The sequence below is a fragment of the Brachyistius frenatus genome, unplaced genomic scaffold, assembly GCF_029030835.1.
Source record: "Brachyistius frenatus isolate BFR_SWC_R1_liver_20210118 unplaced genomic scaffold, ASM2903083v1 Contig_62, whole genome shotgun sequence".
Lineage (NCBI taxonomy): Eukaryota > Metazoa > Chordata > Actinopteri > Embiotocidae > Brachyistius > Brachyistius frenatus.
The window spans coordinates 1,289,393-1,316,667 of record NW_027210661.1 but is presented as its reverse complement, the minus strand read 5'-3'; the positions used below and the strand labels follow the sequence as shown (position 1 = coordinate 1,316,667).

General features: G+C 43.6%; 2 protein-coding genes across 4 annotated transcripts in view; both read right to left on the bottom strand.

Moving 5' to 3' along the window:
* Nucleotides 1-11,334, bottom strand: part of sipa1l3 (signal-induced proliferation-associated 1 like 3) — a 34,437-nt gene extending 23,103 nt beyond the window's left edge. For all 3 annotated transcript variants that reach the window (XM_069706369.1, XM_069706370.1, XM_069706372.1), the window contains exons 1-3: nucleotides 11,251-11,334; nucleotides 3,405-4,143; nucleotides 1,609-2,566 (exon numbers count right to left, since the gene is read on the bottom strand). In XM_069706369.1, the coding sequence (XP_069562470.1) occupies nucleotides 1,609-2,566; nucleotides 3,405-3,896 (1,450 nt within the window). In that variant the 5' untranslated portion in view covers nucleotides 3,897-4,143; nucleotides 11,251-11,334. The remainder of the gene's footprint in view (nucleotides 1-1,608; nucleotides 2,567-3,404; nucleotides 4,144-11,250) is intronic.
* Nucleotides 1-27,275, bottom strand: part of tbcb (tubulin folding cofactor B) — a 170,981-nt gene that overhangs the window by 59,373 nt on the left and 84,333 nt on the right. The gene's annotated exons all lie outside the window — the stretch shown is intronic.

Sequence of the window (27,275 nt, the reverse complement as noted above, 5' to 3'; positions counted from 1 at the left end):
ACACACACACACACACACACACACACCTCAAAGCATCTGTCATTAATTAGGCTGCAGCCAGATGATGCTTGCCAGGGGGAAGTTTCATCAACAGTGTCTGAAGAGGTGATGCTGACAAGAAATGTCCACATGACAGACACACATCACTCACGCACGCTCACACACACACACGCGCGCGCGCACGGACGCACGCAGGCACGCACGCACGCACGCACGCCCTTCCTCTCTGAAGTTAGGTGTTACTTCTGACACAAAAAAACAGATGTAAAACAAAGCTGCAATGGACGATTTCTAAAGTGCTGCTTGTGATCCCGCAAGGAGGCATTTGGTGTATCATCGACTCTCAGTTGGCCAACAGTTCAGTAGCAGGTACACGTGTAATAAAAGCTCTGGGAGGGTTGCCAGTTTGGCTTGCACTGCCCTGGTCAGGCCCAGCTGGATATTAAAAGCCGCAGGATGAGATGTGAGAAATGACACTGGAGAAACTCTGGCTGGACAAACGACATGAACACAGTCTAATTTGTATGAACAAATGACAATTAAGGGCCCAAATCAGAGTATGAAACGGGATCAGTGTGTCTACATTTTTGAGTTGCAACTAACTAATGTTTGAATAAGTTGGATATCTTTTAATCTTCTTTTTTTTTTAAACTGGCAAATTAATTATGATGAGCAAATTTTCACATTTTAGAAGCTGAGGAAAAACGACTTCAAGTATTCATCCAATGCTCGGTTGATTAACTGACTGATGAGTCTATCGACACCAAATTATTTTTGGATTATTTTGATGACATTTTGTCTTCATTTGAGAGTGACGGTAGAAATACTGGCAGTAAATGGAGGGAGAGAAAGACACATAACAAAAGGTCCCAGCAGTGAGAAACAACATTAAGCAGCAATTAAACTGATTATCAATCAATCTTTGAAGTCAGACTGAAAAACATTTGGTTCCTGCTTCTTAAATTGAAAGATTTGCAGATTTTCCTTGTTTTTATGTCTTGTTTTTATGTATTATTCATGATTTTGGACAGCTGACTGGAGGACAACAAACTGCAAAGTCACTTTGGAAATGAGGGATTTCAATAATTTTACGATATAATAGTGAACAATTAATGCAGAATAATCATCTAAGTGACTAATAGAAGCCTTCGATAATCAATCCTCAACATGGTTGCTGGCTAATGTCTGGCAGTTTGACTAATACATTAACTGACCAAAGGTTTCAGCACTAATATATGAAGAGTGAAATCTTGTTGTCTCATTTATTACTTGTTTAGATGTTGGTTTATACAATTTATAACCCCTCTTTATACTTGTCTTAATGCCATTTGATGTTCTCTAAAAATCGATTTGTTTTTGAAAGGTGCTAAGCCAGTTAAACGACCATGCCAAGAGAATTAATCCTGTTATGTCCGTTTCTTTACAACAACATGATTCATACTCGGGTGTCCATAATGATTTCCTTTCAAGGTGTTTGATTTTTTTTTTTTTCTCATCCTGACATAACACAGATGACATCTACATCACACAATATTTGTGGACTGTGTGTGTGTGTGTGTGTGTGTGTGTGTGCGTGCGTGCGTGTATGTGTGTGTGACTCAGGGTTACCTTTCCCATGGAAGTAGTCTCTGTAGTACCTGGCCCCCTGGTCTACATGCTCTATGCTATACAGTTTCAGTCTGTCCAGTCTCGTAACCTGATGTTCAACAGGCACCTCCAGCACTGAGACGCTGGCGTTACTCTTCCTCAGCCACCCTTTTCCTCCTTCCCCTCCTCCGTCTCCTCCTCGCTCTGCTGATGAACTGATGAAGCTGATGTTGCGCTCCCCGTGGCCCCCGGTCTCATTGAGGAAGTGGGGACAGCAGAGGAGCAGTGGGCTCGCGACGTGGGCCCCAGGCCCGTCCAGAGGGTCCATGGCCAGGGAGGGTGTCGTGGAGCCCTGGTCGAGGCTCGGGGTCAGATCCTCAATGCTGGAATAAATGGGGTCGTTTACACTGGGAGCTGAGGATCTGGACACGGACAGGGACACTGACGCAGCTGATGCCCCTGTGGCTGTGTTCCTCCTCTGGGTGGCAAAGCCCCGCTGGGCCGCCGCCTCGTGGAGGTCAAACAGGATGCTCTGAGCATCGAAGTGGACAAAACTCTTGGGACACACCCACGGTTTGTACGAGACATCTGTCGATGTCTCTCCTTTTCCTCCATCCAGCTCCCCTCTGCTGGAGCTCCGAAGTTTCCGGAACAAAGAGGAGGTGCCCAGTGACGACTCCGTCCCTCCACTTTTCTTCCTCACTCTCTCAGCACCGTCTTTCCTTCCCGTCCCTCTGTCATCTCCTGTGGGACCAGGTGAGGGAGCAAAGGGAAGAGCTGCGCTTGATGGAGAGTCTGGAGCCCGCAGCAGCTCCCCGAGGTGTACAGGTGCTGAGCTGCGCTGGTCAGGCCTCTCCTGGTGGAACTGGCTAAGCATGTCGAAGAAGCTCTGCTCAGGAATGCCCTGGATGTCGATGGAGGAGGTGCTGCCGTACTCTCTGAACCGGTTTCCCATCCCACCACCTCCACGAGTCTCCACCTGGGAGCATAGAGAGGGGAGATTTTCATTGTGCGATAACAGATCAGTGAATACAACACCATTCTTTTATTTTGAAAATATATAAAGTCATGTGCTTTCACACGTAGCCTGCTGGGTTCATTGCAAACCAACTTCTTTCTGGTTTGGTTCAGTTTGTGTGGTCTGATGTAAAAGCTGTCAATCAAACTCTAGTGTGGCCCAAGCAGTCACACAGAGATCTCCTGGAAGTGTGGGCTTCTAATTTAACAATGTGTGGTTCAATTGTCAAGTTAAATGAGAATGGACAAGTTTTTAAGATACAGTGACTTTAGTATGAGTTGAAAGGCTAAAGTGCTATTAAATTCATCTTCTGACCATGAGCTGTCCAAGGAGCTATCTTATAAACCATTTGTATATTTATGCACGATAATTTGGTAACCATAGTAACAGGTGAGTACATCACCCCAAGTGTGAGGATTTCCCCAAATACATTGGAAAATGGAAAGTAGTTAACAAACCCTTAATTTCATGATAAAGACGAGACATCATATTTACAGTAACTCAGTTGTTCCTTAGTGAACTCTCGGTGAGAACATGAATCGATACGTACGGCACACTGAAGTGCTGCAAGACTTGCTGTCAGTCACAGCAGGATTTCTCTCTGTGGATCGATGCAGCACTAATGAGTTCTTGTTGGTCTTTATAACTTCACGTAAACTAATCTGAGTTTGTAATAAGTCAGCGTGTACATGAACTCGACTAGTGTTAAAAGGCACCGTTAAATCATTTTCCTTGATCCAGACCAAATGAACCAAACTACAGGTGTGAAAGAGAGCTTAGAGGGAGATTTAAGACTCACCTCATTTTCGTCTTGTTCACTTAGCGTCACTTCACTGTTGGAACGCTGCCTCAAAGGTGGGAACACTCTGAGGCTGAAAGGTGATCCTCTTTCGCCGACAAACCCTCCTCCCCTGAACTCTACATCTTTGGACCGCCGTCGGGGCAACCTGGTGACTCCTCCCCGCACCAGCCTGACGTCGGATGACAAAACCGATGATGAAACTGAAGTGGAGCAGTCGTCTCCATAGTGATAGCTTCCAATTTGCCCATTTTCAAGCAGCGACTCCCGAGACTGTGCACGCCGTGGAGGCCATTCTGCAATCCGCGCACGAACACCCATTTTGGGCACGGAGATGCGCGGTTGGATGCCCGGGTCAATGGGGCCGGGGGCCGGGTGGCCATTGGGGGTGTGACGAAATGGAGTGTGCTGGGGCAACCCTCCTCCTCCTCCTCCTCCGTCCAGAAGGTCTGAGGAGGTGCAAGTTACCCCTCTGTCTCTGTAGGTGTTCATTGCTCCCCAGATGAGCTCAGGGCAGGCAGGCAGGCGGCTGGCATCCCATGTCAGGAGGGGTGCTGGGGAAGAGGGAGCGGAGAGGCCCCACACACACTCTGCTAATGCTGTTACGGCCTCCAGCTCCAAAAAACATCGCTTTTAACTGGCAGGGTGGGAAAGACTTCACTGGTCCATCATGGACCACTCTAGATCAGGGCCGGTCCTCCTCTTCTTTTTCTTGGACTATTTTCACTCTGATATAAATCTGAGAGAAGGAAAACACAAAAAAACAATAGAAGGATAATTATTCAAACAAATCAGATTCAGGGGATCAGGAAAAAAAAAAAAATACAAATCAAAACCCAAAACAGATTAGTTTTGAAATACTGGAAGAGGTTGGGTGACCCAAATTTTCTCTACAGACCCAAAGAAACATTGAGCTCTGAATTTAGAAAAGAGTGAGTCACTCAACTGTAAAACAATGTGGGACTGATAAGCCAAAGAGAGCTAGAGAGAAAATAAGGTGAGGGGATATGACAGAGGATTTCTCCAGTTGAGGCTAATCTTCAGGAGGCTGACAAGGGATATTATTATCACACTCTGTGCACTCGAGTTCATGTGCGCACACACACACACACACACACACACACACAGGATATGAAGGCAGTGGCCGCTCTGCTGCAGATTAAAACCTCTGAAACACTCGCAGCTAATATTATCAGACCGGAAAGTAATACAAATCCAAACAGAGAGAGTACACAGACAATTTAAACACAGAGCTGGAGCCCTTTCACACCATGGAGGTCCACTGTCTGAGCTCGAGTCAGCTTTTGACTGATTTAGTCTTCATGTGTGCCCACATGACTGAGACAGAAGCAACTCTGTTTTTTGCCCTTCTACAGAATGATGCTGAACAACAAACAACAACAACAACTTTGCGTCCTTAAGACGGGGAGCTGAAGAGGAACAACAGGAGAGACAGAAAAAGGCAAGAGAACAAAGTGACCCATCAGCCTGAGGGGCGAGGTTGGGTAAAGCCAGAAATAGAGTCACTGGACAGAGCACGGAGGAGAGCGCTGCATTGCTCAGTGAACCACAACGGCATGCTTTAGTACGACAGTCACACAGCATCAAGTCTTCAAAATTCAATCGCCTCGTAAAGACGCTTGTTTACTCAGAAGCATCTTATGTCGTCTGTGAGGCTCGATGTAATGATTTTTTTTTACAAGTATTAATATCTCACATGATCGTTGCACAGGTACAGGACTACTGTCGGATCATTTTGGTTTGAGCTGCCTTAATGTTTCTGTGAAGCTAAACTTAAAGCTCTCAGCAGACTATTGGAAGTCTGATTCACTACTGGAATATTTTACTCTTTGGTCATCAGTCCAGACAAAAGTTTCAAGTTATAGTCACGTCAGTTCTGCGGTTGTTCAGGGTGACCGGCTGGGGAATTCTTTTATGATGTGGTTATGACTCCACTGAGTGACACAGCAAGCAATAACAGTGAGCTGGCATGGTGCCCCCCCCCCTCTTTGGGGGATCAGCCTTGCAGAAGAAACGCACTGTATTCTGTGAGTTCGGGTCTCATTACAAGGGTTTGTGGGGTTTTTCAAGCTCAATTCAACACGTGTTAATGCAAATTAAAATCCGTTTTACAATCACCCTGACCAAAGTATGAATGAAAGTCAGTACAGATGATACAGGGTAGAAAATATTCATAATTTGTCCCATTTTTCGGTAACTCCTGTATATAAACATTTCTACTGATAAAATTAATGAAATAAATGTAACTTGAAAATAGATTCGTAGCAGAAAATGAACGGGTGGATGAACCACTTGAAACTAACCGCTTTCTCGCTAAAGTTAGCCGTGCTGGCGCTGACTCAAGCTTCACAAAACAGTAAACAGCCTCCACTTTTAGTTGTTAGGTTCCAACAGCCCCATTTCATCACCAACATCCCTGCCGCGGTCAGACAAAGGAAAATACTGTTTGATTTTTGGAAGAACCAATAAACATGACTTTTTTAGGCTCAAAGATGTGCAGACATCGTGGACTCAACACCTGTGACATCAACAGTCTGGGTTTGGGGTTTGTTATTATGAGTAAGAGATTCAGGTAAATGTCTAAAATGTAAATGTGCTTAATTCTCTGCTGCCGCAAAACTGCTCGTGTACAACCTCTCCAGTCTTTCTGAATTTCCTTTTCCATTGTCAAGTTTTTCCCTAATCTCTTTCTGTATTTAGGTCTCCATTCTCGCATTAAAACTACTTAACCTACATAAGCCTCTCCTCAAACCTTCGCTAAAATATCTACACCAAATTTGCTCTGAGGGCAACCGTATATAATCTCCATATATATCTTTTAAAAAAAAAAGTGCTCTTGTTAAATGTTTAAAATTCCAATTTTCCTTCAGATTCTATACAAAGCTGTTCTGTTGTATGCAGCATTTATAAAATCCCGGGGTTTCTGAATCTATTGAGATTGTATTAAGTCCTGTACCCACCTTTGTCATCTATAAAACCTTTCCATTATATAGGATAGGATTCAACCATCCAATTAATCAAACACTACTTATTGAAGCAGTTTTCACATCAAAATGATAGATAGCCACTGGTCTTTATGGTTACTCAGATAGGAGTGATACCATTTTAATCCTTAGAAAAAAAAGCTTTAAAGAATTTAACATGATTCAACAACAAGCATAAAACACACACAATGGGCTCACATCCAACTCACATCTGACGACGTCAAAATTTCCCTGATACAGCTCTCTCAGATTGAGCCACCGGGGTGTAAGAATGAGGGGAGTCTACATTTCCATGAAAAGAGGAGTGAAACATTTGACTCTTTCCGTATGATGAAAAGCCAGCAGGAAGCAAACATCAGAAACTATTTTGATGCGAGAACAAATTTGAGCTTCCCTCTCCAGCTGCCTCAGTTTTAGTGAATTCTACAAACGTCGGCTCCTGGGATGACTATCTCATTATGAAGTCAAATTTGCATAAAGTTGAGCTTTTCATTGTGTCATCGCAGCTCAGAGTGGGTTGAGTGTGTTTTATGATACACAGCGCCTTTTATGAGCCCTCGCTGAATTCATTTCTGGCCCTCAGACTGCATTACTCATTCACTCATACAAGCACACAGGGCCCCATCAACAAAAGTCATTCACAGCAAACAGAATGCTCCTATAGTCAGACGGCGGCGCAAATCTATCATGTCTTTGTTTTTGGGAAACCACAGGCACTTCCGGAGAAGACTCCTGCTCTGATCATGCTTTCGGACAGAGTCCGTCCTCATTCAGAGGGCAGTCCTGTGATCCACTACGAGGTCCAATCCCAGATTATCCGCCCCAGCTGCAGGAGCTGCAGAATGGCTTCATTATGTGCCCGAGGTGCCTGATGAGGGAGCCAATGGAGAGAGTGTGGTCTGCTTTATTGATGACTGCTGTCAGCACACAGCCCATCCGTGGCAAGCACACCTTTCTAAATTGAACACTAACTCGGGGATCTAAAGCCATGCTAGCAGCTCTGTGTGGCAGCACAGAGGTGCTTTGAGCTACGTGCTAATGGTAAATGATAACAGGCTGATGGTCCGCACATGTCAGCATGCTCACATTTGCTAATTAGCTTTAAACAAAAGCTCAGCTGGGGCTGATGGGAAACTCATGAGTTTTTAAAGTGTTTCATGAACACAGAAAAAAGACCATTTGAAGTTCCGAGGTAAGCACGACAGAATATTCTCAACTCAAAGTCAGGGCTTTGTTGTTGGAGCTTTCAAAGGTTTCGCGCAGTTTTTGTCAATGAATAGAGCCGACATAAAACAAAAGTGATTGTGTGAGGAAGAAACATCCCGCCTTCTTGGATCACAATAAGTATCAGTGTCTGTATCTTGACAAACATCAAGTCACTTTCAAACACGCACAGAGAAAGCGCATGAATTAGTGGTGACAACTGTAACACTGAAATAAGGAAGTATTCCTCAGGTGTGCTGACAGTGCAGGGCTGTAGCTGTGTACAGATGTACAGAGAGGGGAAAGAGCCAATATAGTGGATACCAGAAAACAGCATACTCAGACATTAGCTGAAAAGTGTGCAAATTTGGTGTGGTGAGGGAAGAGCAAGGATATATTCAAAGTAAAGCTTTACTTTTCGAGCCAAATCAACAACATGAATACTGACTGCAAACAAAAAAGAAAAAAAAAATTCCAGAGACAAGCGCACGAGAAGATTAATCTTCCTCCTCTGCAGTCAGACTTGGGCAGACACATCCAGCTTTGGCACAGACCTCAGAAGAATAAAGCGCAGACATTTAAGGCCTTTTAATTACTCACATATAGTAATTAGTTAGCTCAAGGATGTACCTCCCCTGTCCTGGCTCTCCCATTCATGCTCCTCGCTCTCTCTGCGCACACACCCGCTCCGACTTGCCCCGCATGGTGCAGGCTTGGACCGTGCACCGCAAACACACACCGAGGCCGGTAATTACACCGGTTAGATGGTAGTAATGACAGAGCTAGCAGAGGAACGCAGCTTCCAGAGGAATGAGTGTAATCACTGTGGAGGAGGTGCCACTGCTGCTGCTCACTGGTATGTCGCAGCAGTGCAGGCAGAGCTGAGATCCGTGTGGAGTCTAAAGAGCTTGGATCAGAGATGAGGCGGGATAGACCTGCCATATGTTGCAGCGGGGATGGATGGCAACAAGCAAAAGTCATATGAAAAGATGTTAGAGCAAAGACTAGAGGCTTCTGAAACTCTATAACACCCATCAAAATGATTCATGGATCCAATCATGCTCAAATACAAACGGCCCGGATATGAAACATCAGCATCAGTTACAGCATGTGTTTAAAAAAAAAAAAAAAAAAAAAAAAGCAAACGATGCCAGAGTGCCAGCTAGATTATGGGCTTGTTCGAAGAACAGATGGTGGCACATATGACTGGCAGACGGCACACAGGAGCAGAGCAGAGCACGCCACCATAACACGACACAATGCAGTGCTGGCAGGCAGACCGGCGACAGCACATCCAGCGTTCATGACACCGGACCACCGGAACACCCTCCAGGACTCCCAGAGATCACGACAGACAACGAGGTGCCAGCAGGTCGCCACTGACCTCAAGTTTGTCCTCATCAACCTCGTCTCGTATAGAAGAGAGTGATTACAGACGTTAAGTCTAGCTGAGGTGACGATTTAAAGAACATAAAAGGATTATTGAACTTTAACCATTTCAACTCAAGTCAATCTGTATTTAAACTCAGGTCATACTTTGAAAACTTGACTTGTGACGTGACCTTCTTAACACTTGAAAGACACATTTCTTTTGACTGAATAAAATCTCTCAAAACAATTCAAAATCAATAAGACTAAGTTTTCCCGACATGACTGAAGAGGCAACCTGTTTTCCCTCTGCAGTAACACATTTGATAAACAAATTGGATTTTGTGCTGGAAAACGGAAGCTCGGCTTCTGACCAGGCATCATTAACAAGTCCAGTTGTAACAGACGACGGTTTCCTTTTCCGACAGCAGGAACAACTTCCTCCACAACGAGAAAAATGCAAATAATAACGAGTCGACTCGACAGGAAACGCTGAAAACAACATATCAGAACATTGGGCTGGAAGGAAACACAGTGGAAGCCTCGGACTCTGGTCTATATTGGGATTGTAAGTCTGTTTGAGTTATCTGGAGGCGACATCTCAGACTGCAGCTTTGCTAAGCTGCAGCTCTCTCACGGTCGCCCTGCCTTCGTCTCCGCTCACTTTCCTCCCCGGTCTTTTCCGCAAGTCTCTCCCGACCCCACTGTCATTGTCTCCATTGATTTTCATCTACATTGTTTTGCTGAATTCCACTGATGTCGCTCGCGTCACTTCCATCTGCTTGTCTGTCTGTCAGGCCGCTGTCCCGTGACACTGAGATAGCTCATGAGAAGGAGGAGGAGGAGGATGAAGATCAGGGGTTGGAGTGTAAAGAGCAGGACTCATTTAGCGCTCACACACACACACACACACACACACACACACACACACACACACACACACACACACACACACACACACACACACACACACACACACACACACACACACACAGTCAGACATTAACATCACAAGTGTCATGTTTGCATCAAGTTGGAAGATCACAAATTGCAGCCTACATCCCCGGTCACTATTAACTGGTTCATCTGTGGGAGACAGATCAGATGAATTGTGGCGAGACGAGACAGAAGACAGCAGCGATGGGAATAGATGGAAGAACAGCCAAGAAACCAAGGGGGAGGTCAACATATGATTATTCAGATATTGCAGAACAAAAAATGTCTCAATTTCCTTGGTTACACAAAATCATATGAAGCAATCTGGCTCATCCTCGCAGAGGAACTGTATTTTTATTTTCCATTTCTTTTAGAGAGGTCAGAGGTCAACATGCCAGGGGCTGAAGGGGCTTCAGTGTGCTGCTCAAGGACATTTCAAGAAAATAGACTTGCTGGCAAAGGGTCCTGAACCTCAGATGCCACGTTGAACCATGACCTTTCCAAGCTAAAGCAGCTGACTGTTAAACAAGCAGCTGAACTGGATAATAGGAACACACTGTACTTCATCTGTGTTTCAGCATGTAGTCTCAGGCTCAAATTAACGTAAAGTATGTACGCTTTTTTTTTTTTTTTACATAAACCACAATTTCTTTGTTTTTCTTTGCTGAATTTACTGCAACTTTCTAAATAATAAATGCTTGTGTCGTATAAGAAGATCTCACACATCCAGACGAGCGTCAACACACGGTCAGAGATACTCACAATAAAATGTAAAGGAATTAAAGACTAAACAACAAAGTATTGCAGTTTTGTTATCACCACTGAGGCTGGAGACGACTGCACTGGCAGACAGAGGCAGGGCAAAAGACATCCGGAAGCTGACAAAACAAAAGTGCCAGAAATCAAAGGAGGCTGCTGACAACATGACTTTTATAACAGCAACCAGAATGAAAGAGAGTAAAGGACTCGGGAGTTGTTACTTGAATCGGATAAAATTAGCGCAGCTCTCCTTTACGGAGTACATGTCAGCTCAACGCTACGGTGCAGAAAAATAGTATCCAGGTCATCAAGACAATTAGCCTTCAATCAAGCCTTTGAAGTTCAAACTCAAAATAAAGCAGATGAATCCTCGGCTGAACATCCCGCACACAAATAAACTTCCACGCATACACTGGCAATGAAGACGGGTCACCGACCCAAAACAAATGTTTGGTTTGTAGTCAGCTCAGTGTTACGGTCTGCCAAGTGCACATCACAACAAACAATAGAAAACAGCCTGCTTCAAGATGAAATGGTATACAGATGCACAGCATCATATGTTCTGCTAATTTTACCTTCTCTGCTTTCAGCTGTGCAGGCGAAGCAGGTGCGGTGAGGTTTGACGTCACTGTGTAGGCAGAAGAGGTTCAGTATTTTACTCTGCAGGGGGGGGGAAGAGAAAAGAGAAATGGACATTTCGTAAAACTGATATCGACACAGTTCTGATTCTTAATGGAAAGGCAAAGTATACAGCTAAGATTTGGTTATTCATATAACTTTAGGTTTTATGTTTTGTGTGATATAATGGATAACAGGTTACTATCTTCAACCTTTTGTATGTCACATGATAATAATGTGTGTGCTGGTAATAACTCGGGGTGTGTGTGTGTGTGTGTGTGTGTGTGTGTGTGTGTGTGTGTGTGTGTGTGTGTGTGTGTGTGTGTGTGTGTGTGTGTGTGTGTGTGTGTGTGTGTGTTCCTGCAGAGCGTCTGTATTCGGTTTCACGCTCATCAGGCGTGCCACACAGACACATCTATTGTTTGTGAGGAGTCTAACCAAAGAGGCCTGAGGCGGTCTGTCAGTACTGTCAACACGTCTGCACACACACAGACGGGCTTGCACACAAAAGAGTTAAAAGACCCACATCAAGGAGGTTTTGCGCAATTTAAAAAAAAATTTTTTTTTTGAATCTTCAGATCAAATTAACCAGGAATAATGTTTATGAAAAATAGTTCCACTGCACACGAAGGTAAACAGAAAGAAATGCACGCAAGCTGACTTTGTCTCAATTAACCTCAATTAACCTTTTCCTATCTCATCCTCACACTCCGTCTCCATCTTCCTGCTCGGTCTTCAGCGTAGATGGAAACGTGGCGTGGCGGCACAGTGAAGGAGGCTGTGCACCGTGATTAGAGGTCGAGAACCCAAGAACAGTAGGCAGCAGGGCTCTTCTAGTAGGACATAAAGAGAGGGGTGAAGTGGGGCCAGAGGAGGGGGCGGGTGGGAGTCAGCAGACATCATTTCCTGAGAGGGAGGCCCATTACTGTCTGACAAATACAGCTCTAATCAATACTGATCAATCAGGGTCCACTTATCCTGCCACATGAAGCATAATCTTTAGCAGAGGGTGGAGAGGAAGGGTGAACGGGGGTCAGTGATTGTGCGAGTGTCTATTTTAGTGACGGTTCTTAACAAAGCCAGCAGCGTCGGTAGGATTTAAGTCCCGGGCTTCACTGCCCTGAAAATGAAATAAAACTGTAAGTGAAAACTTCCCAACCGTGGCCGGCTTTGGACCACAGGCCCCAGCCTCGGCCTGAAAGTCATTATACCTGCCCGTCTGCATAGAGGAGCTGTGTACGGTACAGCCATTATCACACACAGACTCAAGGACACATATCACATAGGTGACGTCAAATCCCAAGCAAACTCTCACACTAAAATGTACACACACTTACAGAGTGCGCCTACACCTCGTTGTACTAAGATGAATGTTGACTAAAAGCGTGTGACATGTATTGAGAAATGAATGATTAAGAAGAGGGTTTACTAAATATTTTGTATACAGAGGATTTCCTGCCTCCGGTTACACCTGAAAGTATAAATACAAAGTTCTAAGGCTTTTTCCTTCAAGCTCCGAAGATGGCCCTCTGTTGCCAAAACGTCAGCTCAGGGAACAGTTAACTCGGCGTTTCCGTTATTAGGGCCCTATTGTTGTTCAAGCGTTTATTATTATTCTCCGTAAAACACTGCATTTTTGGAGGCTTTATCGTACTCAAAAACTCATGAAAGTTGGTACACGCGCCTCTCCCGGCGAAACGTTTCGTATTTTAGTGGAGTCGCAAGTGGGCGTGGCCAAATGGCTCGCTAGCACACATGTTGTACTTTAACAAACTCCTCCTACAGATTTTGTCAGACCGACTTGAAATTTAGTCTGTGCACTCTTAACATGTTTGGAATTAAAAGTTATTATAAGAATTAGTTTTTGTCGATCGGTGTGCCCGTGGCGTGGCGGCCAAAAAGTGACCCAAAAGTCATACTATAGCATGTAGCATATAGCAAAAAGTGACTTTTGGGTCACTTTTCGCTATATTATGACATCCCCCCCCCCCATAATTTAGACAACATGCCATAGTATGATTTTTTTTAATTTATTTTTTTTACAAGTCATGTCAAAGGAGGGGCTCAAACCCCAAACCTCTTGGCTGAGTGGCAACAGTGCTAACCACTGCACCACTAATCTTCCCAGGAGAGAGTCTGCATCATGACAAATCTTTGGCTCATTAAAACCTATAACTATAACTCCACCGTCCATAAATATTCATTCAAATGCGACCAGAATTGCCGCAGACATTCTTTGGATAGTAGATACACGTGTTTTCAAGAGGGTCTGCAGTGACATTAAATATCGTCCTGTAATGTGTAGTGTTATGCAAACCTTTTTCAATTTCTCCAAACGTTTCAACTTCACTAAAAGTTGAATCACCATCAACAGGCCGAGGTGGAATTTGATCCATTAATAGCAACCTTGGTGAAGGAGAATCTTTTACCTGTCGAGTTAACCAGACTGTCTCTGGAAGCTCTGAGTGAACTCCGTGAAACACTTTCTCCTGCCGCAACTCATTCTCCAGCGCCGAAGATAGTCCAGCGGCCTACGACTCTGCTCCGACCTCATAAAGACACGGGTTCGAAGCGTGCTCAGGTATTACACACGGTTCTCGGAGGGCGAGTCCCCTTAATAAACCACATGGTTCGTGGAGAGAGAATCCCTCTAAGGGTAAGCCACACGGGTTTGTACATGCGGTCATACTAATACCAAACCAAAGGTCAACTACAAAACTTAAAATAAAAATCAACAACAAAAAAAAGAGACTTTTTTTTTTTTTTTCATATTTCAGGCAACATGCTATAGTATGACATAGTGGTGCACTGGTTGGAGCAGTTGGCTCAGTGAGAAATAACTTGAGCTCATGTCAGTTCAGAAAAAGGTTATAGTCCAAAAAGTGATTTAAAAAAAAAAAAAAAAAATTCATCCAAAATATCCAAAGTCAATAAAAAAAATTAAAAAAAATTAAATGAAGGGTGTCTAAATCTTCTTGGATTTCTGTCCAAACTACAACATTTTTGTATATAGTATATAGTATAGCCAGGGCGATGCGGCTAAGTTTGATGTTTCGCCGTGACACAGGAAGTTGATGTTTAAGGTCAAACGATGCTCCAAACCTCAGGAAACTTTGCACATGCGCCAGGCACCAACTTTCATGAGTTTTTGAAGATGTTAAAGCTGCCAAGAAAAAAAAAGGCAATTTAAAAAAAAAAAGAATAATAAGGAACGAGAGCGAGAACAAAATGTAAACTGCAAGCGGGAATATGCGGACCGTCGCGCGCTGCACGTCGGGCAGCCGGCGGCCCCGACCCGCTGGATCCCCGACGTGCAGCGTGCGAAGATCACTGCTTGCGGTTTAAATTTAAAAGTGCTGTTGCTTTCTTTGCAAGTTATTATATGTGCTTTTTACAAATGTTTGACAAAAAAAAAGACGAAAGTCGAAGTGAAAATCTGACGGCTGCATCCCGTAACACCACAACCACCCCGTGGCCACAGTGCACACTGGACATGCCTTTCAGGTAGAAACGCTCCCTATTTGGACAGTTGATGCATGAAGATGTAAACGGCGTCTGGGCTTTCAGAGAAAACAATAGGGTGCGCTGTTTTGGCGTGCAGGTTCCAACAGCTGCAAAGAACACCGGCAAAGTGGACAGAAGAGCGAAAACAAGAGTAAAGGGACTCGTACCGACATAGCTGGCAAACCGCATGCACACCACTAAAGTACATACTCACAAATTGCGGCAAAGTTGAGTCATCACCTCAGTGACACGGGCTCAACTTCAAATGTTTGTTGTGAGGATCAGAAAGCTGTTTATCTGAGACACTGCTGTTTCTGAGAAAGAAATCTGGAGCCAAACTCTGAAAGGCGGTGGGGTTTTGTAACAGCACGTACAACTTGCATGGTCCACTGGGTCTGATGAACGGCGACATCACAGCAAAGCACACTGCAGTCAGAAAGTTCCACAGAAGATTCAAGGACATCAGGATGAAGACAGATGACCCTCGGTGGCCTCCACAGGCACCACATATAAACATCACTGACCCCTTACGGGCAGCGGTGGAGTGCAGAGAGCAGAAGTCAAGAGTCCACACGTGCCTGTTGGAAAGCACACTTGTGTGACTGGGACTCTGGTTACGTCTTGAGTATCTGCTGTGTATTTAGTAGTGGAGTTGTTGTCTGTGTTTCTGAGTCCTGCCAGCCAGAATAACTGTCACACAGCCAGAACAGAGCTGGCGTAATCCTCTGTGTGTCTGTGTACATACATACCGTATGTTTGAGGACAGTGGGACGATGAGTTCAGCATAAATATTTCAATAAATAAATAAAGTCATCTGGTAAAGGCATAACAGAGAAGACATTCCAATCTGATCTCATTACAGCAGAAGTGCAGCCGCCACCGACAGGATAAAAAGAAAATGTGTACGTGTCTGCAGGCATGTCTGCGCCTTCACCGCCATCATTGGCATTACGTCGTGATTAAAATGGGATTACTGTCACAGCTCTAATGCATGAATATTTTAGCGCATTTGCTGCGTCAGTCCTCCTTCAGAGTTCAGCCCACTGAAGTTTTTACTGAAACTAAAAGATCATCACAATATCTGTGCATCCTCACATCACTGCTCTTCTATTTCCAAACCTCGCCGTTAGTTTATGCACACGGGGAAATCAACACACTGAACTCTTCACACTTTCACAGATTTTGCCCAAATCGACATATTTTTTCCAAATTTTAATTTTTATCAGTGTATATCTGGGCAACTGACTTCAATAGAAGCTGAAACGAAAGCCCGTATGTCGACATTAAAGCACCTAAAACATATGTTTTCTAGAATAATGAATACAAGTTGAAATATCAGATTTTATCTGGCTATTTTAAGTTTGCACACTGCACAACATTTATAGTGTATACTATCAAAGCTGAAAAGTGATAAATGAATCAATTAGTTAAACAGAAAAATAATAAACAATTTCTGTCATTTTTGCAGCAAAAATAGTAAAAATCAGTGATTTGTGCTTCTGTGTGTGAAGATTTGGTAGGTAGGTAGTTACTTTATTAATCCCCAAGGGGAATTTTTTTTCACTACAGCAGCTTTTATAGATACAGAAAAGCAATAAAATAACAGTAAAAACGATTAAATATAAAAATGCACAGTATATATATATATTTTTTATATTTAAACAAACAAGAAACACAGACAACAGTGTTATTGTTATGTGATGGATTTTGCCAGAGGTGAGTTATTGTACAGTCTTATTGCGGTGGGCAGGAATGATCTCCTGTATCTGTCCTTGTGACAGCGGAGCTGGACGAGTCTTTTGGAGAACGTGCTCCGCTGTCCCTGCAGCAGGTGGTGGAGAGGGTGGTCAGGATTATCCAATATGGATAATATTTGTGGGTTTTTTTCAGTTTTGTCTTACTGTAAAAATATTTTTTTTCTAGTGTTGGTAACAAAAAATATATTTATAGACATTGCGATTGTTAAGAAGTTGTAATCGGCACAATATTCGCAGTTTAAATGATACTTAACAGACTATCAACCAATTAATTGAAAAATTAATAAGCAGATTTGATACGTGATATTTGATAATAAAAATAATAATTAGTTGCAGGTCTAATTTATATATCCACGAAGACTAAATACACACGACAATCTGAATCAGCAGCAATAATTATTGTTGGAATATTAATAAGGAGCTAATTCATCACGTCAATACGTAGAAGAATATGAGCTGCTTAATTTGTAATTTTTTCCTGTAACAGCATCAGATACTTCATTGTATTCTGAATATGGTGTCTATTTTTTTTTTTTTTTAACATATTTACATATTATACATTCATCTGGAGTGTGTAATGAGTCCACATGCTGCAGGAGAGGGGAGGGAACCCCCTGCAGAGAGGGGTGGGCAGCCCTATTCATACTCCAACACTAGGAGGTGGAGACTGACACACTTTCCTCCCTTTCACATCTCTGTTGGTCTGTACGCCCCTCCGTCTCCCCCCCGTAATTCCCACCGCCTCGTGGTATTCAAATTAAAATGCAGCAATGGGTGTGTTGGGGAAAAAAAGAAAAGATCCTGGTTAGCCCCCTTCAACTGAGTCTCACAAAGTGAATGACACGTGGCTCAGTCGCGAGGTAAAGCTTCCCACTGTGAACATCTTCATTAAGAAGACGGGATGGAGCGGCGGTGTCGTGACGAGTCCAAACCGCTGGAAGAACAGATTGAAACCAGACACGGTGCTCTAAGCGTATCCCTGTGCACACCATGAATAAATCAAGCTTGAGATTAACAGCTGATCAACATGAGAAAAGATTCATTCTCATTTCTGAGACTGATGACACTCCTATTCAGACTTTTCCAATTTGAATTTGCAAATTAAGCCTGCACACTTTGCATCATCTGATACACATCAAGTGGAATATCGTTATTATTCTCTTTCAACAAGTCAACACACCCTGTTTACTGTAATCTATCAAAGCTGATTCAGGCTGTAATCATTTACTAAAAGCATTTTTGTTTAAAATCCACACTCACTGCTGGTAAATGTAGGTGCTTGTTGCTACAATTATTTATTAATCCTCATGTTTTTCATTGTTACTGTTTATTTCATTAGGTTGAAAATCCGTGGCACAAAAGAAAAATCAATAATCTGACTACAAATCAGACATTTCTCAGTTTGTAAGAACTGAGTGAAGTCCGCTGGCTATGAGCTTTGACTCTGGGCAACATAAAAGGAAAATAATAGTGATGAAGTCATATGCAATACACAGAGCTTCTTTTTACCAAAACCACTTTGGAAATGTTGCTGTAGCTGTTTGATCGCTATGCTGCTGCCGGTTGCCATAGGAACGCAAAGGTGCACCGGCAAGAAGACGTACGATGTAGGCGGTTGGGCCGCAAGGCAATCAGGACACACAACCTGAGAGCGCAGCGGTAAATAATAAGACATAACTCGGTAATCCACGACGGCGGCCGTCAAGTTGCTCACCTTGGTGTCGACGTGTGCTCGCAGCTGCACAGCAACGCTCGCGTGCAGCACAAACAGCATGTGCTTTCTGTAAAACGTCACGTTCTTCGGTGGATCTTTTTAATTGAACTTTCATGCCTGCCTTCAGACGCGTTCCTTCTCCCTCTGTGGTTTTGTCAGTCTGTCCGTCTCCCTCGCTCTCTCCTGGCCCTCGACTCACAACCACGTGCCATGTGAGCATCAAAGCAAGTCTCGGTGGGCTCTAGACGGCTCAGAGACATGAAGAAGCTCAGGGCTGTAAAAGTGCACTCATCAGCACACTTACAGCATCTGTTACTTGTTTTCGTTCCCATACCATAATCCAGTCTAGCAAATTCCTCGCATTTTCTGTAGATGTCTACTTGGACACAATCTATGGAGAATTATCCAGCCTTCTGTCTAACTCTGCAGCCAGCTGTATGGGGAGGCTTTTCTGTTACATCTGCAGTGTTGGAACCAGTAAATCAGGAGGACCAGAAGAGGAGTTCAAAGGGGAAACTTTTACTGTATGACTGGAAGCTTACTGGTGGAGATACCGCAAAAGAAAAAAAAAAAAAAGGTCCTTTTTCTCTTTCTTTTCAAAAGAACCACCGTGCAAATATATACTAAATATAATCTTCTCCTCTAACAATGTTCTAGCCAGCTGCTGTAAATATAAATGGCTTCTCAGATAGTCCAGGCCTGCATGTTCAGTACGTACCGCACATGAAAAAGGGGATTTCATCACCACGCAGACATTTTCTCAACACACAGCCATTCTCTTGGCTTATCAAGGCATATCACCTGGCGTCAGGTGGCTATTGGCACACAGCGGTGATTACCATCTAGATTTTGTCAGCTGGCTACCTGTTACAGCTGCAGGAGACCGAGCCCCTATTTAGTCTTGACTGTCAAGACATACGACCTGATGCCTGCTGCATTTCTCTGCAGCGACGTGCAGATCCGACAAAAGATGAGCCGACCCCCTTCTGTTGAAGCCAACACCCAACGCGGATTCTTTTATCCAAACTCAGGCCAGGAGGCCCGTTCCCGGTCAGAACGTACATGTGTTTCTCTGCAGCAGCCAGAACATTTGAGCTGTTGTAACCCAACAATAACTTACTGAGAAACTGAACGCTGAAACGGCCGACGTTGTGTTCAGATGAACACACTTCTTCACACCGCGTGTGACAGTTTTGGAATAATGACTATAATGAAGACACGTGGTCGACGGCTCATAAATGCAGAAACATAAGGAAGACAGACAATAAGGAGCCAAGCTACAACGCTGCGGCCTCGGCCTCAATCCCCACGAGCGTGCGGAGGAACTGGGTGGGTGTGTGTGTGTGTGTGTGTGTGTGTGTGTGTGTGTGTGTGTGTGTGTGTGTGTGTGTGTGTGTGTGTGTGTGTGTGTGTGTGTGTGTGTGTGTGTGCGCCTGACTCACAGCTGTTGCAGCTCCCACAGAGAAGTCTCGGGGGAGAACAGTGGGCTACTGCAGCTCCACACTGATTAACCAACGCAGGGACCATCAAGGAAAACCCTCGCGTGCACACACGCAGGCAGACCGAGGCCAGGCTGCATGCTTAACAGCACTTAAGATATCATCGTATAGCTTAAATCATTAACATTCAATAAATAATTCAGCAGTGCTCATCCTCTACCGCAACAGACAATGGATTTAGGATTTTGTTATATCTCTTCATTTTACTCGCGTAATCCGCGTTTTAATCATTTATTATCCATGTGAAATATTTAGTTTGTTTGATCGTATCACATAGATGGCTTCATGACGGCACAAATAAACTAGACTGAGATCCAGCTCCCAGTTGTATCGCAATAAAGGATTTGCCAGAGCAAGTAAGAGCGGGGGAGAGGACTTGGTGACCTGAGGAGAACGATTTTATCTCACTATTTTAATGCCATCTGCCATCAAACTTCTGACACATTTGGCATTCAAGTCAATTGAAGCTATTTGTTTGTCTGAGCCAAATGGATGCATACTACTATTACCACTGAAATAGTGCTAGTATTTAGTCGATTGCATCTATTTGAGGGATGATGTATTACTATAAATCTTATAACGCAAAATCAGGCATATTGAATGCTTGCATTCACACTTTTGCAGTGAAGTTACACCTCGTACATCATCTGGAAAATAAAAGAATAACATTTCTGGAGCTAAATATGCTTAGATTATTCAATTCGTGTGCGATTTGTGTAATTTTCACACGTGAGTTAACGCATCAGAATGAAGGCACAGTGGAGGGTTTTTATTCGACATGACCCCTGACCTCTCTACCTGGACACTGTTCCCTGTTGCTCACTCATTGTGCTGACGGGAAACAATGATTTCCTACTATATTTAATCATTACAGACAGAGATATGTAAAAAAAAAAAAAAAAAATCCTGCATTATACAGACAGCTGGGTAGACATGGCTGTCATTGTTCCATGTCAGTGACACGTGCTTTACTAATTGGTAATAATGTCGGATTCATGCTCGCTCACCTGTCGCCAAGATTGACAGCTCTGAGGAAAGATCACGAGTGTAATTCAAGTATCAAAAATACGTCTGTCACATTCAATCCATCAAAAGCACAACACCGATCAGCCGGCATTTCCCCTTCATACTCAACTTTGCCGAGCACGAACAGCTGGAGATGCTGCATGACGTAGCAGCAACAGCTGATTAGTAATTTGTGCTCCTGTTTCCGAAGACATTCACCACCGAGAACGAGAAGTGGACTGCTGAGACAGACAGCCTCAGACGAACCAGAATCATCTTGACCGCTTATGAAGCTGTACGCTATAATTTCATTGTTCTCTGCCGGCCGATTGTGATTAAGAGGTTGGTAATCATTTGGACTATTATCATAATTTCTCGGAAATCCCTTGGAACACACAATCAAAGATGGAAAGAGCAATCAGAGCAGCAGAGGGTCTGATCACAATCATAACGTGCTGATATTACTGCCTGCAGGAAACAAGTCATGATCTCTTGTCAAGATGTCGACACAAGTGGACGACTTGTTCAAAGGTGTTCTGCAAGTCATTTTCTCTGACTTGAGGTTTTCAACACAAGTGTGTTTCTGTGAGTACAAACTGTTGTAACATTTGAATTAACAAGCTTTAGAGGTGCTGGAAGAAACGCTTATTCTATTGTGTATTAATTCCCTACTCTTTCCAGTCTTTATGTAAGCTAAGTTAATTGGCTTTAGCTTCTTATTTAACAGACATTTTAGTGCCATCACTCTCAGCGACACAGAAAGTTAATGAATTTTACAAAATGTCAGACTCTTCCTTTAAGTGCTGAGCGGTGGCAATTTTCTTGTTTCCTTATTAATCTGAATTAATGTAATGATTTAATGTGTTTTAGAAACTATTTTCATGTGTCCAGTCTGAGGAAAAAGAAAAGTTAAAATTCCAGAGCATAATACTTTAGCTCCTTTTGTTTAATGTAAAAGGAGGCTTTCTAAAAAAAAAAAAAAAAAAAAAAAATCATAAATCAAGGTAATGTGTGGAAGGACATTGTTCCAGTCTTTCTTTGGTATTTTTCCTTAATAATGCTTTCACAGAGGAGGCAGGAGTGTGTTGACATGCATGTAAGTGTGTTTGAGCTGCAGGTTATTTCAAGGTTCTTCCTGTAACCAAATCAGAGCAGTGACAGACTAATGAGGCTAAATGATGTTGAGGCTTCAGGAAGAGAAGGCCTCCAGCAGGGAGAAGAGAAGATGTGTCAAACAGCTGGGAGGGAGTCACGGTTTTCCCCCCGGAAGCGTTGCTTTTCTAGAAACACTATATCTGGCGCAGGAACTGGTCTCATCATATACCGAAGTCCACTGGGAGTTAAGAGATGCTGTGCAATCGAAAATGACTTGGAGGCATGTAACGATTTTCATGTGATGATTATTGATGCTCATATGGAAATTCCCTTGTTCAAAGGGCAGTCAGGGAGGTCAGGGTTGCTCTCAGGACCTTGAAGCACACTGCTTCCCCTCACTACCCTGCACCAAACTCCCATCTCTGAGGTTTGTGCTGTGTTTGCTGATGTAAACAGATGTAAGCTCTCATTCAACCGCCCCCCTGACCAGACTCCCGGCCAAGTAGTAGACTTAAAAGTTCATCTCGCTACTTCCAGTGACCGGATCAGCAAGGGTCGAACATGGGGTAAGCTTCAATCAAAAAATTCCTAAAGCGCATTCCTCTGTGCACTTCACTAAAAACAGATTATTTAATCAGTGCGGGAACAGAAATGAGCCAAAGAGGGTATTTAAGGCTAAGAACGGGATCTGGCAACATTCATGATTTACTTAGGACAAATAAAAAACAGACGACTGCACAATATTCCCTCGCTTCAGACAAAAACAGGGATATCTGATGATGCTGTATTGATCTCTGATGCTCTGCTGCCTTCCACCGTATCACGACACGGGATCGGCTTCTTGGATTTGCTCAGTGGCACTTTAAACCATTTGTCTAACAAGCAATAGATTGAAAATATATTAAACTAAGGATGAGGACTTGAGGTCAGTCAACAAGTTTCTTGAGCCACTAAGCCCGACTTCAGGGTTCAGCAAGCTTTCATCCCACCCAATACATGAACTAGATGCTACAGTATAGACGTGGATAAAGCACTGCAGCAAACGCCAACCATTATTTCCCCTCGTCTTCGGGTTAAATCAAATCACTTAAATTTGACGTCCAAAGTCAGTGAAAAAAAAAAAATGCTGTTAAGCCGGATACAAGAACATAACATCATCTACCACTAAGGGCGAACGCACCTTCTTTCAAACATTAAGGAGTATCCAGAGTGACGTCTCCATCAGTTTGGTTTCCAACAGCTGATTAATGAGAAGTGACAGTTCTGTCCTCTTTTCTGCAACATACTCTGCATGATGCATCAATAATAGCAAAAGAGCACAGGGTGTGTGTGTGTGTGTGTGTGTGTGTGTGTGCGTGCGTGTGGTGGGGTTACAGTGTAGTCAAACAAAGAGTGCCTCTGACACTGATGCAGACAGTCCCTCTCACTGTTTGATTCTTTCCCCCTGAATAGTGCCATTGAAAGGAGAGGCCGTTAGGACCTTATTCTAGCTCCCGAAGGAACACACGAGCTCTCAGAGAGCAGCCTGACTGCTGCAGATCATTTTTCTCTCACTCACTGTCTCCGCGGAGTAAAAGACTCTCACAGACCGGGGGATCGGAGGTTGTATCTGGCTCAGAAAATGTCACTACACTTGAAAATCAAGACGGTGACAATACCGTGATTTACAATGGAGTCAGGCCTCTTGTCTGATTTTGGGCTTTGAAATTTAGGACTGCAGCTGCCTCCACCCAGCATTTGTGTAGCTGTATGGCCTAGATAAGCTCAGCTGATGGAGAGAGAGCGTGGCAGGGCTGAAAGATAGCGGTCAGAGATAGAGATAATAGTGCCTGCCGGTTCCTCTGATGCCTGTGAAATGACGAACTCCTTTGGGGTTTTCTCCGCGGACCGTTTGTACTGCTGCTGGATTCGTACCACAGTCGGCAGTTAGGACAAGACAAAGTGTGGGAAAGGCTTGGCCTATTGTGGGTCTAATACTGTCAAATTAATCTCAGAACAAGAAAAAGAGTTCAGCCAAATAGGGAGCCGACTCGTGCTCATACATGAAATGTGGATGAAAAGAAATCCACTTTTACACGTTCACTTTTAATGTGCTTTCTGTGAGCCACACCTACCACTGATCGGTTTAGGAAGTCAGATACACTGCTCTGGGTAATACAGCGACGGGGTTTAAAATTCATCTCACGCACTTGCAGGTTCAAAGTGCAGCTGCGAGGCGTAGTTCACCTCCATCCCAGTGACACTGTAACATGCGTCAGGATATGCCGAGGACACGGTGCCTACCACACATCTCTCACCGGGCAACACGGCCTAAGAGCAAATGAGCACGACTGCCGCTTTAACCTTAACGCGGACGGGTCGTAGCTACTTCCACAACCCCGACACCACTGCTCACTTTTTAGTGATTTGTGTATAAAGGTTTGGAATAACAAGGTTAAAGCGGTCTATCTTGAACAGCAGAGGTCACAATCATGTGTGCGGTCATTACAGAGGATGTTGGGAGCCAAATACACAAATGTGATCTGTTATGGAACCACGTGAGGGAATAATGGAGGAACAGAACGGGAATAATTGTATTTTGCCAGTATGTTACACACAGCATCTGTTCTTTTACAGATAGGAATTCGCCCTCTGCATTTAATCCATCGGCGAGCAGCGAGCACACAAACATGAGGAGCAGTGGGCAGCTGCAGCGCCCAGGGAGCAGTAGGGAGGGTTAGGTGCCTTGCTCAAGGTCACGTCAGACATGGAGGTTGAGGGAGCGCTGTTCATTCACTTCCACAGCCCACGTTTTTTTTTTTTTTTTTTTTCCCCTTGACGGTCCGAACATTCGATCCGGCGACCGCTCGGCCCGCAGTGAGCTGTTAACACTTCCCCCGTGTGAGGAACAAACTCACGACTTTGGGATCGTGAGACTGACATCCTGCCTGCTTTGCTTCATATGTGGCGGGGATTCAAATATTTTACCCGTAATAATGACGGCGTCATGCAGGAGATTCCACGATACACTTGAATTAAAAGCTTCAACAGTTATTCAATGAATTGATTATTTGAGCAAAAGAAAATCGAAATGTTTTCGATAACCGATTAATTATTTTTCAAGCAAAAAAAAATGCCAAAACGTTCCTCTTTGTTTCAGCTTTTCGAATGCGAGAACCTTTTCCTGTTTTCTTTTGTCAAGCACGACCGAAAATTGAACGTCTTTGTTTTGTACCGTTGGTCGGACGAAACAAGTTAACTAAAGACATCGTTGGGAGCTACGCTGTAGTCATTTTCCCCTATTTTCTTGAGCATTTTTTACTCATTTTACTGAATGATTAATTAAGAGAATAATCACCAGTTCAGTTTATAATAATTAAAAAAAAAAATTGTCATTAGCTGCATCACTGATCATATATTTGAACTATGAACTACATAATTATGAATAAACATTTGTCATATTTACAAAGTTTTGAGTTGCAAATGGTTTTATGAACAACCGAGATTAAAAGATCAACTTGACTCACGGCGCGTGTTGAGTTTTCTCTCTGTAATTATGCCTTGTGTGCACGGTGGGCGCGAGAAGGACCCTGCAGAGCGACTGTAGTGTGAAAGATGGGGTCAAAACTCGCCGTCCTCACTCTGGGCACAAATGCATTAAAACGTTCAGGCTTCGGCAGGTACATTTAGCCAAATGGAAAAAAAAAAAAAATCCAAGCCGGTCCTTTTGGAACAGCGTGTACCAAAGTGCAGAGTACGAGCGTTTCATGGAACATTTACATGCCGCATTTATGTACCGTGATGTAAATGTCAGACGACCACAAACAAGCTGCCAGAAAGCAGAACAATTTCAAGTTCAAAAGGTTTGCCATTAAAAAAAAAAAAAGGAAGAAAACAAACCTGATGTGAACAACAGAACCCGTATTGCATGGTGGAAATAATGACCATAAAGAACAGCTGACGTGACAGTTGTAGCCTCCAGTAGGTACAAGAAGAACAATCAGTCATGGCTGTAATGTAATTACCACAGCAACGACTGAAGGTGCAACTTTTGCAGTAAAATTAGCAGCTCTTCAGAAATAATGCCTTTTAAATGTCACCGCTGTCCTCACCCAACCTCTCTCTTCATCTACATTCAGGCCAATGGCACCCTCCTCCACCCCCCACCCCCCCACACCCACCCTGTCCTGCGGTGATCCTGACCCAGACCCCTTCAATCCACCGCAGGGACTGCAGACGGAGGCAGCAGAGCAGCAACAGCAGCAGGCTGAGAGCTGCTAGAGGAAATTAAAAACACATCTACCACTCCCTCGTTCCTCCCTTTCCCTCCCTCTCCCCCTGAAGAAGGCCAAATGTAGCTACCTCCTGGTAAAGTCTGCATTTTAAGTTCACAACATTTCGAAAACGTAGAGCCGCAACCCCGGAGGCCTAGACTACGAGACGGACACGTGACAGATCCTTCTTGGATGTCTTGCCGATAAGGAATCCACTGATCACAGCTGAGCTGAAGAATTTCAAATCGTTTTCTGAAAAACCGAGATGAATCACAATTTCACAAAACCCATAGCTACATAAGACTCCCTTCTCTCACTGTAGGCTCTTTTCACCGCGTCTGTGGTCAGGTCGGTGAGAAATTTCTGGGATCTGCTTGCTTGCGGCCGCAGAAAGACATTCACAGAAGGTGGGGGGAGTGGCATACTTGGAAATGTTTAACAGGAAATGCAGGCAGGGAACATGGAAAAGACAAGGAGGAGGAATGCATAGGGGAACCCCAAAAATTTGATCCTCCATGTTTTCGCAGCAAGTTTTTACTGGCTGACTGAAAGTTCTGTGTGAAATATGGTGAGCCAATGCCTTAAAGCACAGTTGATGTAGAATCTAGATCATAGCACAGACCAACTCAATCTCCAACCATTACAAAAAAATTATTTTAAAAATTCTCTTAAAAAATAAAAAGTATTAAAAAATAAAAAATAAAAGCCCCCCAGTGATCCTTGTTATTCTGTGGACAGGCCAATAGGTCTGATGTAGACAAAACCAGCTTTATGATCAGACAGAGTTGTCATTTTATTTGACTTCATTCATTCAACTTGTGTTTATCTCATCTGATTTCTTGCTGAAGTGTTGTTTTTTTTTGTTTCACCCTGACCAGAAATCAACATTGCAGTTATTTCTGGATGAGGACCTTCAACAACTTCTTACCACACTTGTGGACATTTTTGTGGGTAATTAGCAAACAAGCCTGACATGTGGATGGCTTTTTCAGAGGTAAGGAACAGGGCGTGGCTAGGACCAAACTGAAATGAATAAAAAGCTCATCATTTCCTCTCGTAGCATTTCTATCAGCTTCTTTTTCCACCTAATTACAACGGAGATTTGCATTCAAGGGTAGAACTTGAGTAAAACTTATGACCTACATACCTTCAATT